General features: G+C 36.7%; 1 protein-coding gene across 1 annotated transcript in view; it reads left to right on the top strand.

Annotated features, from left to right (window-relative positions):
- LOC143245778 (cell adhesion molecule Dscam2-like) overlaps positions 1–2,377 on the top strand; it is a 38,145-nt gene extending 35,768 nt beyond the window's left edge. Inside the window, exon 8 of the mRNA XM_076492033.1 lies at positions 2,197–2,377. Within this exon, the coding sequence (XP_076348148.1) occupies positions 2,197–2,377 (181 nt within the window). The remainder of the gene's footprint in view (positions 1–2,196) is intronic.
- The last annotated feature ends 12,216 nt before the right edge of the window (positions 2,378–14,593 follow it).

Below are 14,593 nucleotides of genomic sequence, written 5' to 3' on the forward strand. Positions count from 1 at the left end.
GTCAGCAGACACACCGCTGTGCCACTGGAGGACTTGTGTTGTAAGCTAAGAAGCTTCTAGTTTCTCCCTTCTATTACTATCACAGTTTATAATGATTCTCTACTGCGTGCACTTACCACATCCATGTTTCCTGGGTATTTTAAAATTATAAAATGTTTAATCCTCTGACAGAGTGCTGCAACTTAAGTCAAGCTAGCACGTACGTTCTCTACGGGCTTTATTCAAACATAGTTTACTCCAACATAAGGTACAAGAAACGTCAACCGTAACTTAGGAACCGTAACTGTTTGTTTGTTTGTTTATGGGGTTAAATACAATGCCACACAATAGGCTATCTGTGATCTGTCCACCATGAGTATCGAAACCCGGTTTATATCAGTACGAGTCAGCAGACACTCAGCTGTGCCACTGGAGGACTTGTGTTGTAAGCTAAGAAGCTTCTAGTTTCTCCCTTCTGTAACTATCACAGTTTAGAATGATTCTTTACTGCGTGCACTTACCACATCCATGTTTCCTGGGTATTTTAAATTATAAAAATGTTTAATCCTCTGACAGAGTGCTGTAACTTAAGTCTTAAGCTAGCACGTACGTGATTCTCTACGGGCTTTATTCAAACATAGTTTACTCCAATATAAGGTACAGAAACGTCAACCGTAACTTAGGAAGGTCTGGTTTATTTGTGTAAACATAAAGCCCAAGGACTTACGGGATACTGTACTAAGTCTTATAAAATAAGCTTATAAATTGCTTTTGGCTTCTTCTGACTTGGAAGGACTTCTGTTCCCCTACAGCAGTCAGTTAAAATGAGAAACTGCATGGTTTGGTAACTAACATGTTTATCTATTGTTAATAAAGATACTATTTTATCTATTCACTTATATTTGTGTTGTTTTGCCTTAACAATCGCGGCTTTGCTTAACAATCGCGGCTTTGCTTTTTGTTAATACTATAGGCTCATCTGTTGGTTGTCAGTGTACCTAAATAACCACACTTGCATATGTCAGTGTACCTAAATAACCACACTTGCATATGACAAATATAATTAATGCGTTAAAAAAGGACCATACTATTTCATTGTTAATTATGCATATTCTGCCAGCTTTGTTGTTTTCATTCTAAATAAAAGATGATTTGGATTTACAAATTTAAAAGTGAAAAGGACTGGTCACGAAAAAGAACCCTTCAACTACTTTTTTTTTAACTCACCAGTACAAACATGACTAATTTCAGCTTATTTTCAGTAACATTATCATGTACGTGTGGTGCAAATATCAAAGCGAGACCTCATGACTAAGTATAACAAATTATAATATATATATATATATATATAGACGCTTATTTCATGTAGTTGAAATTTTACGATAATGATCACCGAAGATTTGTTTGTTTTGGAATTTCGCACAAAGCTACTCGAGGGCTATCTGTGCTAGCCGTCCCTAATTTAGCAGTGTAAGACTTTAGGGAAGGCAGCTAGTCATCACCACACACCGCCAACTCTTGGGCTACTCTTTTGCCAACGAATAGTGGGATTGACCGTCACATTATACACCCCCACGGCTGGGAGGGCGAGCATGTTTAGCGCGACTCGGGCGCGAACCCGCGACCCTCGGATTACGAGTCGCACGCCTTACGCGCTTGGCCATGCCAGGCCAGATCACCGAAGAGATAGCAGCACTGAAAAAAAGTCTTAGACACGATAAATTTATATGAAAGATATTTTGTAGGTTAGTAATTCAAAGACCAGACTGTAAATTCACGAGCAGTAAAAAAGTCGTGTTTGGAGGGAATAACATGATAGTTTGCACATAACACTCATGTAGGACGACGTTAGATCTGACTACTCCTTGTGGATATTGGTTAGTGAGTAGTAAAAGCTTGTTTGCTTGTTTGTTTTGGAATTTCGCACAAAGCTACTCGAGAGCTATCTGTGCTAGCCGTCCCTAATTTAGCAGTGTAAGACTAGAGGAAGGCAGCTAGTCATCACCACCCACCGCCAACTCTTGGGCTACTCTTTTACCAACGAATAGTGGGATTGACTGTCACATTACAACTCCCCCACGACTGAAAGGGCGAGCATCTTTGGCGCGACGGGGATGCGAACCCGCGACCCTCATATTACGAGTCGCACGCCTTAACGCGCTTGGCCATGCCGAGCCTAGTAGTAAAACATTCATTACGCAATGCTGAACCTTCAAGAACCCAGAATCACCATATTTCTAGTGGCTGTCTACGTCATCTCTTTATAGCACCAAGAAGACATTATGAATCTGATGGAACACTAGATTGGACGATAAAGACCAGAGTTCTTGGTGTCAAGGCAGACAACCACCAGAAGCACTCGCTGCCACGAGGAATGTTTCCAACTCTTATGGCTTAACAATTAAACTTTTCAATATTAGATGTACAATGCACTCAAAGCATAGTATTGTTGAGAATGCTCAACAAGATTATGTATCGAATATTTGACTTTCCAATCTACAGCCCGAAACGTTAACTATTCAGACAGACTTTGGTCAATATATCCTCCGGAAGTTTACATATGGCAAGAAAATCTAACCGGGAACAGATTTCCTTCACAAAATCATTCTACTCTATCCACTATGTTTACAGAATCACTTGTGTTGCAGTATCAACACCATATGGTTTACTATATTATTTTTATTTACCACTGTCGGATGATTACATAACACTACTTTCCACCAGTCTCTGGTTTTTAACTGCAGTACTAGAAGTGAGACAGATAGTCAACACCATCCGGAACCGACTACTAGTATTCAACAGTTGGATTTGGCAGTCACTCTTATATCATACCCACAGTTTGCCATGAAGGGCGGGAGTTTGTAACAACGGAAAGAAAGTCAAGAATTTACGGTTCGATACGATAATTACCTGGTCACATCCGGGGCTATTCTGTCAAAGTAAAAGGTATTCAATGACACTTTTAAAGGATCTATTATTTTTGTCTGAAAAAGCCATCGATCAAATTCATTTTTGAAAACAAAACGAAACCAACTGTTAAAACACCACCCAACGCAAATTCCATGTTTTAGAATAAAACAGTTCTAGATGTATTTGTCTTCACCATATTGTTTTTAAACCAGAAGTATCAGAACAAACGTCTTCTCACAAAGTTCATTGAACAACATCTCAAATGTTCTTTGGTTTTCTCTCTTTTTTTCGCTTGTTATTTCATTATCTGTTTTTCGGCGGAGTTATTCCATCACCCAAAAGTCCTACTATTGTCCTGTAATAGACGAGTATATTCAGCCCTTTACCCGAAAATATAAAGTTTGTTTATTTTTGAATTTTGCGCAAAGCTACACGAGGGCTATCTGAGATAGCTGTTCCTAATTTAGCAGTATAAAAGTAGAAGGAATGTAGCTAGTCATCACCACCCACCGCCAACTCTTCGGCTATTCTTTCATCAACGAATATTGAGGTTGACCGTTACATTATAACGCCCCCAAGACTGAAAATAGGAGGATGTTTGGTGCGACGGGGGAAGTGACCCCGCGATCTTCTGATTACGAGTCGCACGCCTTAACACGCTTGGCCATCCTGGGCCCGTGGTTTGTAGGGTGTTGTGTTAAAGTAAACTCGTTTTACACGGTGTATACTCGATTTGATTTTTCTGTAGTTAAATACAGAGGACTATCTGTGCTCCACCCACCACGGGTATCAAAACCCGGTTTTTAATTACTTAATATGTAATACCTTATTCAGCTTGTGGTTTGTAAAGGTATTATGTTTAAATGTGTACTTAAAATTATATGAATAATTAAACCAGAGTTAGCGTGATCTTCGACAAAAGCAAGATTACCTATTTGGTCATGTTGAAAATATACCAGATTACGAGTCGCACGCCTTAACCCACCTGGCCATGCCGAGCCTCGCTTAATTCTATATTCATATATTGTCTGTTTTAGGTGCCAAACAAGCAGATTCTTGGTTGTTTTTTTCTTCTCGTATTATTTGAACTATGTACATTATATTGTTAAACTATAATTAAAATATAATAAAAATTGAACAATGTCTAGCCAAGCTAGAAAAAAAACAACTCAAACATAGATCAAGAGATTTATCGAAAATAATCCATCCCAAACTGAAAAAAAAAAAAAAATTATTAAACGTCACATGTGTGCTTAGTGGTAAGCTATAAGTCGGGATTCAATCCCTTTGGTGGGTTTAAGAAAAAATATGTTATCAAAAAAAGGAAGCAAGTGTTCAAATGAAATATTGCTGGGCTCAAAAACGAATCTTTTATTCCATTTTTGTTTTCTACTATTCTTCGTGTAAAATATTTTCCACCTTCCTCTAACTCCTTTCCAACGTTGTTGTTTTTTTCAATCTTTTACTTTCGAAAACCTGCAAATCGACAGGGATTTCTCACACACCAAATTTTCTCTTACTCCAATCGTGGAGTTCTTTACTGAGAATTCCCGGATCTTGAACTTTGTAAATATATGTTTGTGATTTTTTTGTTGTGTTAAGGCGTGCTTGATAGATGGCGCATGTTATAATACAAACAGAAAAAAATAGGTTCATAAAGAAAGAGAAAGAAACCTTGTTGTGATATGGACAAGGGGTCCTTAAGGTGCCTGAATCTTGCTTAACCCAAACATATTTTCCAAGGTGTTTTTTTTCGTTAAATTACTGATTTTTATTCGCGATCCACAAAAAATTTACGCATACACACTTTCAGTTCTTTACCTGTTCTATTGATGTTACATTCTTCGAGACGTTACAGAAAGGCCCCGCATGGCTAATCGTGTTAAAGCGTTCGACTCGTAATCCGAGGATCGCGGGTTCGAATCCCGGTCGCACCAAACATGCTCGCCCCTTTCAGCTGTGGGGGCGTTATAATGTGATGGTCAATCCCACTATTCGTTGGTGAAAGAGTAGCCCAAGGGTTGGCGGTGGGTGGTGATGACTAGCTGCTTTCCCTCTAGTCTTACACTGCTAAATTAGGGACGACTAGCCCAGATAACCCTCGAGTAGCTTTGCGCGAAATTCAAAAACAAACAAACAAGGGTTACAGAACAAACAGTTGGACAAGTAGCCAATCATAAGCTCTGAATTACGTCAAATGTACAACGCTTACGTGTAGAAATGCAGTTCGTATTAATAATGGCAGACAATATAAAAATATGAAGAAATACAGATTTTTCTTTTGCGAAATTTATATTTTACAGTAATTGTAGAGTTCATAGCACATCTAAAAATATTTTAAGATCGTTTAAGGAGTTCCTTAAAAATGTTAAATATTAAATTTTCAACCAATAGAACAGCAGTCCTTCTGTGAGTGCTCTCCTGGTTTCTCTCTCACTCTGTGTATACAAACACTTAATGTGCTATATTGTAAAATGGAAAAGAACCAAGTTGTAATTCGATGAAAAGCAAAATCTGACCTTAGTTATCCGTTTTAATTCACTGATTTGAGTCCAGAAAATTCGCATTTTCCATTTCTCTTCTTTTGTTTCTTCCTTTTTTATCCAGTTTAAATCCGATTTCACTACGTAACACAAATGTTGTTCCTGAATAGTATGTGTTATTTCTTAATTGCTTATGTTGTAAAAGTACAGAAAATGTCCATTATCCCCTTTAAACTTTGCTTTTGTGACCTGGATAATGAAATATACAAATTAACCTATTTTATATGTAAAAACGGGCAAATTTGCACATTTTCATTTACATAAGGTCTGAATAAAACAACATATGAATCAAGATTTACATGTATTTATACTAAAATTATACAAAAATGTTTAGAAGTGAGTAGTTTTTCGAGATTTGTGACTTTAATGTAAATCACTTTCACGTATCAGCTCCCAAATATAGTCTCCCATCATGTTTTCGTTATACGCTCTCAGGTCACAAAAGCAAAGTTTGAAGAGAAAAATAGGTCTTTTCCATTTACTTTAGGCATAAGCAATTGGGAAATAACACTTTCTGTCCAGGAACAAGGAAAAGTAAAAAATTTATTATATAGTGTTATTCGTATTACACCGTATGTTCAGTTAGTTACATAAAATAGATACATTTGAGAATATACAACAGAAACCTTTGTCATACGATATCTGAACTTTGAGTGAGCCCAGACGGATATTATATATATATATATACATTACACAAACAAAATAACGGAACCAAACTAACGTGCCTTTAGGCACGTCTAACTGTTTTGATTACGTTTTACTGAAGAGGCACTTTTTGTGCCACATGTTACAATTAAATGTCTATATATACATATATTTATTAACTTACGGTTAATCAAGCTATCCAGATACATACATCTAAACAAACTCGGTATACTATCAACCCGGTTATAGTATAGATAATTAAACTCGGTATACTATCAACCCGGTAATAGTATAGATAATTAAACTCGGTATACTATCAACCCGGTAATAGTATAGATAATTAAACTCGGTATACTATCAACCCGGTAATAGTATAGATAATTAAACTCGGTATACTATCAACCCGGTAATAGTATAGATAAGTAAACTCGGTATACTATCAACCCGGTAGTAGTATAGATAATTAAACTCGGTATACTATCAACCCAATAATAAATAGATAATTAAACTCGGTATAATATCAACCCGGTAATAGTATAGATAATTAAACTCGGTATGTTATCAACCCGGAAATAGAATAGATAATTAAACTCGGTATACTATCAACCCGGTAATAGTATAGATAATTAAACTCGGTATACTATCAACCCGGTAATAGTATAGATAATTAAACTCGGTATACTATCAACCTGGTAATAGTATAGATAATTAAACTCGGTATACTATCAACCCGGTAATAGTATAGATAATTAAACTCGGTATACTATCAACCTGATAATAGTATAGATAATTAAACCCGGTATACTATCAACCCGGTAATAGTATAAATAATTAAACCCGGTATACTATCAACCCGGTAGATAACTAAACAATTTAACTGTTTCTTGTGAACATTAAACTCCATTGCTTCATCAGTTGGATACCCTTTCTGTTAGCGGTATTTTTGGTTGTAAACCCATTTTTAAAGAATCGCTCTTGGTACTACAAAAAACATAATCTCAAAATGCATTAGTCGCGAGGACAGGAACTGATTCGTTTAAGAGCTAATTGTGAATTGTAAAATTAATGCTACAAGAGTGACTGTAATTTCAATCTATTTGATCAAACAAGTGTATCCCTTTGGACATGACAACCTCAGGTCATTTCAATCTATTTGATCAAACAAGTGTATCCCTTTGGACATGACAATCTCAGGTCATTTCAATCTGTTTGATCAAACAAGGGTATCCCTTTGGACATGACAACCTCAGGTCATTTCAATCTATTTGATCAAACAAGGGTATCCCTTTGGACATGACAACCTCAGGTCATTTCAATCTGTTTGATCAAACAAGGGTATCCCTTTGAACATGACAACCTCAGGTCATTTCAATCTATTTGATCAAACAAAGGTATCCCTTTGGACATGACAACCTCAGGTCATTTCAATCTATTTGATCAAACAAGTGTATCCCTTTGGACATGACAACCTCAGGTCATTTCAATCTATTTGATCAAACAAGGGTATCCCTTTGGACATGACAACCTCAGGTCATTTCAATCTATTTGATCAAACAAGGGTATCCCTTTGGACATGACAACCTCAGGTCATTTCAATCTATTTGATCAAACAAGGGTAAACCTTTGGACATGACAACCTCACGGCTGAACATTTTGCATGGAATTTACGCTTCAGAGTTATTGTGAGCATGTAGGATCGTCAGATAGAGTATGAGTGAATGTGGTGACATGGACATGTAACAATGTGGAGGGGTTCCAACGTCGTTTTGATACAACGTTCTCAATTTATCTAATTACCTCAATTATTTGTCAATACAAATACATAGCTGAATTAAACTGGATCAACGCCATTTTTTTCCTCTTCGCTTAGAAATCCTGATTAGACGTAAACATAGAGATTTTCCCTCTGAAATCGGGCCCGGCATGGCCAAACGTGTTAAGGCGTGCGACTTGTAATCTGAGGGTCGCGGGCTCGAAACCCCGTCACACCAAAAATACTCGCCCTTTCTGCCATGTGGGCGTTATAACGTGACGGTCAATCCCACTATTCGTTGGTAAAAGAGTAGCTAAAGAGTTGGCGGTGGGTGGTTATGAATCCTCTGGAATCATGGAGAAACTACCAAAATGTTTAGGTAAGTATGAAACTATATGATGGACAATCTTCCCTGTGCTAGCCTCCAATATCGAGACCTAGTTTTAGTGTTATAGCCCTACAGACCGCTGCTACTCTACGGGGGAAGAGATAATAATTAAGGTGTTAAATTTGATACTCGTTGGCAGTCTTATTATTAGTTTCTATTATACTTTTGGTCTAAACATACACCTGAGTTAACAAGAGACGTGATTACTTAATATCGAAGATTTAGTTTGCTTGAAGCGATACCCCCAAATTTTCAACTTGAATTAAATAGAGCAGTAATTATGTGGAGACCCGGCATGGCCAGGTGGGTTAAAGTGTTCGACTCGTTATCTGAGAGTCGCGGGTTCGAATCCCGGTTGCACCAAATATGTTTGCCCTGTTAGTCGTTGGGGGCGTTATAATGTGACGATCAATCCCACTATTCACTGATGTCGAGAAAACCCACTTGTAGAGAAATATATATGTAAAAACGAGCCGTTGTTACATATATAATCCCACTATTCGTTGGTAAAAGAGTAGCCCAAGAGTTGGCGGTGGGTGGCGATGACTAGCTGCCTTCCCTTTAGTCTTACACTGCAAAATTAGGGACGGCTAGCGCAGATAGCCCTCGCGGTGCATTGCACGAAATTCTAAACAAACAAACAAACTTAATATGGAACATTTAGATCTCTCAAAGTGATGCCCAACAACTTTCAGTCTGAGTTAAAAGGAATATGCGGTGTATTTTAAACGAAAATTTGTCTTATACGCTGATATTATCAATTAGATAAAAATTTTCATACGGCTTTAATTCAACATAATCTTCTTAAAAAGCAGTTAAGAAACGGATTTATCGATCAATGAAAACCGGGTCTTTAGAAAGCCGCGAGAAACGCAAACGAATTAAAAACAAACACGCAACGCACACATACATCAATCTTGTAATTCAAAACATAATTTAGTAAGAAAGCAAGTACTCGGTCTGACATCAATACTGCTAAGTGCTACACTAACAAACAACTAGGCCCAGTATGGCCAGGTGGTTAAGGTGCTCGATTCGTAATCTGAGGGTTGCGGGTTAGAATCCCTGTCGCACCAAACATGCTCGCCCTTTCAGCCCTTGAGGGCGTTATAATGTCACAGTCAATCCCTCTATTCATTGGTAAAAACGTAGCCCAAGAGTTGGCGGTAGGTGGTGGTGATTAGCTGCTTTCCCTCTAGTCTTACACTGGTAATTAGGTACGGCTAGAGCAGATAGCAGTCGCGTAGCTTTTCGTGAAATTAAAAGAAACAAACAAACAACCCCAAATCTCATTAAAAGGGTGAAGTTTAATTCAAGAAAATATAAACTTGAGCCTGAGTACGTAATTCTTATGATCTGGACATTTTTTTTGTGATCAAACTTATCAGAATCTTCCTAATTACTAATACGATAAAGTTCTTGCTGTTGCGAAACTTACGAGTTTTTTCGCAAGTTATATTTAAAAAGAAAATGCTGTGACGTAAGTTTTCATAAATATGAAGTAGATATGGTTCAGTTTCGTAGCAATTTGCTTGAAGTGCAAATGGAAAACGAGGAGACGATTTTTCGATTTTCGAACCACCAGCTGCACGAGTGTGTGTGCCTCTGACTGCTCCAAAGTCAGTGCACGCGGTTACAAGCAATCAGGGTAATTGTGTTTGGGTTCACAAGCACGGAAGCGCATGCCCTACCGTGCAAGAATTATATATATATATATAAGAAAATAGAGAGAGATAAAACACAAAAAATCTATGAAACGTGCATATAAATAGATAGTTCATGCTGTAGATTGGGTGTATTCTTAGCCAAACCATAGAGGTCTGATTGCATCTTTCCAGAATTCTGAGATGCACATTGATCTCCTTACACTAAAATACTGGTCTTTTTTTCTGTTCTTATTTCTCTAGCATAGTAAACAAACGCGAAGTAAAGAAGCAAGCAAAGCCTGTTATTACTGAAAGTATGAAAAAGAAAAACAAACAATATTTTGAGATTCGAGGCAGGAACTGTTCCATAATTACCATGATTGTTTACTGTTCAGAGGTTAGGCTACAAATCGACTGCATTGTACTTGCGATGGATAGGGAGTTAGGGTTTAAAAGAATTTTTTATAGGTTATGTTCTCTTAACCTTTAAAGATAGCGAGCTTATAATTTGATGACGTGCATGGATCCTGTAGTTTATGGGGGAGGGTTCTTCACTTGATTTGAAAGGAATAATTACCGGGGGTGGAACATTATTTAGTTAAAATTCACGTTCCATGATAAATATAAAAAAATAATGGTTCTTAAGTAAGTAAAATACGATTACTTGTTTGTTAAGTAGAAAGCTGCAGAATTGATTATTTGTGCTGTATCCAACACGGGTATCGAAACTCGCTTTTTAGCGTTGTAAGCCTTCAGACTTACCACTGAGTCATTGGTTGGTAAATAAAACAGGAATAATTAAATTATATGTTGGTTAGTTTTAATTAAACGTTTTACTGAACGCAAAGGGAAGAAAGTGATTTTATTATACGCTCAAAGATTGGTGACATTGGTTTACTCGTATTTCATGACTGATCATTTGACTTACGTAACTACTTCTATTGTTACACAAACTTACCGCTAAACTACCGGTATTAAAAACATTTGAGATGTCAGAAAAACTTAAAGATGGCCTAAGAAGGTCGAAACGTTCTTCTGTACTTTATTTTAATTAAAGTTTTAATGTTCGTACCAACCGTCTGTAGAATACAAAAACACGTAGATTCAATAAGCTTGATACAAAATGACAAAAACTCTATAACCTGAGCACTTTCGAAAGATGCACCTTTTCTCTTCAGGGGCAAAATGGGAGTGGTGGTGTAATCGAATGAGTCACATATAACGAGAATTGAGTGACGTCATGAAGATCGTCTGGTCTTCCAGGAAAAAGTTAAGTATATTTTTCGATGTACTATTGGGTGTTCCAACACTAAAATCGTAAGTTCGATTCCCCTCCATGGACTCTGTAGATAGCCCGTTGTGGCTTCGCTATAATAAAACAAACACACACACACACACAACGTGGCCGGTGACGAGAGCGTTATGTAAAAAGGTGTTAGGGTTATTTTTACTTTAGGAATGGCTTAAAAAGAAATAAATAAAACAATACTTAAGTGATTTATGTGAAATAAAGGTGACATCTGGTGACTGACTAAAAAAAGATGATAAGCAGGTATGGAAAATTATCTTAAATATATAGTAAATTTTAGAAGAATAAAAAGGCCTCACGCTACATGATAGAAATAAGCAAAGCATAAAAATTACTTTTATGACAAAGATGCTCGGAGATCACTGATTCATTCCACCAAGTTAAACTATGTTTAGATTATCGATCCAATAAGCTTTTTTTTATGTGTCCATCAGGTATAGTTTCAAATCCAGTTTCAATGCTGGTGGAAGCAGCATTGATAATGGATTGACTGGACTAGTGGAAGTGTTGAGCAACACCTAGATATTTTTCGGTGTTGTTGGAAAGTTCACGAAGAGTTTTGTGTACGTGTCCTGCATTTTAATTAAATGGGATACCACTTCATAATATTTTTTTTCTTTAAAGCTGGCCCGGCATGGCCAAGCGTGTTAAGGCGTGCGACTCGTAATCTGAGGGTCGCGGGTTCGCATCCCGGTCGCGCCAAACATGCTTGCCATTTCAGCCATGGGGGTGTTATAATGTGACGGTCAATCCCACTATTCGTTGGTAAAAGAGTAGCCCAAGAGTTGGCGGTGGGTGGTGATGACTAGCTGCCTTACGCTCTAGTCTTACACTGCTAAATTAGGGACAGCTAGCACAGATAGACCTCAGTAGCTTTGTGCGAAATTCAAAACAAACAAACAAACAAATCTTTAAAGCTAACGTGCTATGCTATTTGAACAAAGAAAACGAAATTTCAGAATAAATATATTTTCGCATGTTCTCTTACAACGCTAGAAAATGGATTTCGATGGCCGTGTGGGACAGGGCCCTGTGTAGCTTGTGCATAGGTTTAAACAAACTAATGTCCTGTCTTCTTTTATATCTATTCTAATTATTTGTTTTCATATTAGACCAGTTTAGAACTAGTGAAGGTCAAGTTCTCCTCCCCTCACTCGGTGAGTCCTTTCGAATCACATGTATCTAGGAGGGGAGGAGTTCAAGTGGAGTTGCGCCGCCCATCATTCTGAACCACCAATTATTTTACTTGATATTAATTATAATTAATTACTATTAATAATAACTGTTTTACGTCCTTACTTTTTATTACACTTATTTTCATTTTCAACATCACATATTTAATGTCAATAAAACCATTTCAACATCAAGTAATTATGCCTAATTCAATAACTGAAAACGGAATCTGTCCTGTACACGTGGCCCGGCTGAGAGGTGCGGTTTCGAAACCCCGTCATAACAAAGATGTTCTCCCTTTCAGCCGTGGGGGGCACTCTATAATGTTACGATCAACCACACTATTCGTAGGTAAAAAAGTAACCCAAGCGTTGATAATGGGTGGTGGTGACTAGCTGTCTTCCCTCTACTCTGACAAATTAGGGACGGCTAGAGCATATAGCACTCGTGTAGCTTTGCATAAGTTTCTAAACAAACAATCAAACAGGCCCTATAAACTTGAACTATTTTATTTCGAAATGTAAGTTTTCTTAATGAGCATTTGAAGTAATGAATCTAATCTTAAAATTTTGTGAAGAGACAGATTTACATTTTCTGAAACCCGCATTAATTCCATCACAACAAACTTTGTAATTGCGTTTCTCTCATTTCAACAAGCAAAATAAGTGTTAAGAAACCTAAAATTGGACACGTTCTAGAACTGTTATAAAGTAATTACAGTGTTTCTTAAAAGTTTCTCACAGGTTCAGTAGAATATTGTTTGTTTGTTTTGAATTTCTCATAAAGCTACACAAGGGCTATCTGCGTTAGTTATCCCTAATTTAGCAGTGTAAGACTAGAGGGAAGGAAGCTGGTCATCACCACTCACCGCCAACTCTTAATTGAGTCTTTTACTAACGAATAGTGGGATTAGCCGTCACATTATAATGCCCTCACGGCTGAAAAGGCGAGTATTTTTAGTGTGACGAGGACTCGAACCTGCGACCCTCAGATTACGAGTCGAGTGCCATAACCACGTGACCATGCCGGGCCCAGTAGAATATAATCACAATTAAATCTAATTCAATTTACATTCGAAGCAGATAGAAGTAAAATTGATTACAGATAAAACAAATGAACTAAAAGAAAGACGTTCACATGCTGATAACAATACATTTAGTAAATTAATCATCTTAACATTAAACGTATACAAATAGAGGTTACCCATTATGTTTGTAGTATTTAAAGAAATATACGTTGGTATTAAGTATATATATATATATATATATACACACACAAAGCTACTAAATAAACTGTCCAATCTCTGTCTACTGTGACTGAAGATCCATCGTGGATTTAACATCAAATAAATTGCTTTAGTTGTAAATAAATACATATAAAATACTTTAATAACTTTTGAAGAGAGTGTATTCATCTGTTATACCATGCATTAGTAATAACTAAAATAGACACAATATACCAGTGGTTGTATACAGAACACCATTACAAATATGAAAAATCTTTATGGTATCTGTATACAGAATACAAATACAAACATCCAATACCTTTATTGTATCTGTATGCAGAACACAAATACAAACATCCAATACCCTTGTTGTATCTGTATGCAGAACACAAGAACAAACATCCAATACCCTTATTGTATCTGTATGCAGAACACAAATACAAACATCCAATACCCTAATTGTATCTGTATGCAGAACACAAATACAAACATCCAATACCCTAATTGTATCTGTATGCAGAACACAAATACAAACATCCAATACCCTTGTTGTATCTGTATGCAGAACACAAGAACAAACATCCAATACCCTTATTGTATCTGTATGCAGAACACAAATACAAACATCCAATACCCTAATTGTATCTGTATGCAGAACACAAATACAAACGTGCAAAAACTTTATGGTATCTGTATGCAGAACACAAATACAAAAATGCAAAACCTTTATTGTATCTGTATACAGCACAAATACAAACGTGCATTACCCTTATGGTATCTTTATACAGAACACAAATACAAACATGAAAAACCTTTATGGTATCTGTATACAGAACCAAATACAAAAATGCAAAACCTTTATGATATCTGTATACAGAAAACAAATACAAACGTGCAAAACCTTTATGGTATATTTATACAGAACACAAATACAAACATGAAAAACCTTTATGATATGTTTATACAGAACACAAATACAAACATGAAAAACCTTTATGGTATCGATCACAACAAAACGAACA

Source organism: Tachypleus tridentatus, chromosome 3 (genome assembly GCF_004210375.1).
Source record: "Tachypleus tridentatus isolate NWPU-2018 chromosome 3, ASM421037v1, whole genome shotgun sequence".
In the NCBI taxonomy this organism is placed as follows: Eukaryota; Metazoa; Arthropoda; class Merostomata; order Xiphosura; family Limulidae; genus Tachypleus; species Tachypleus tridentatus.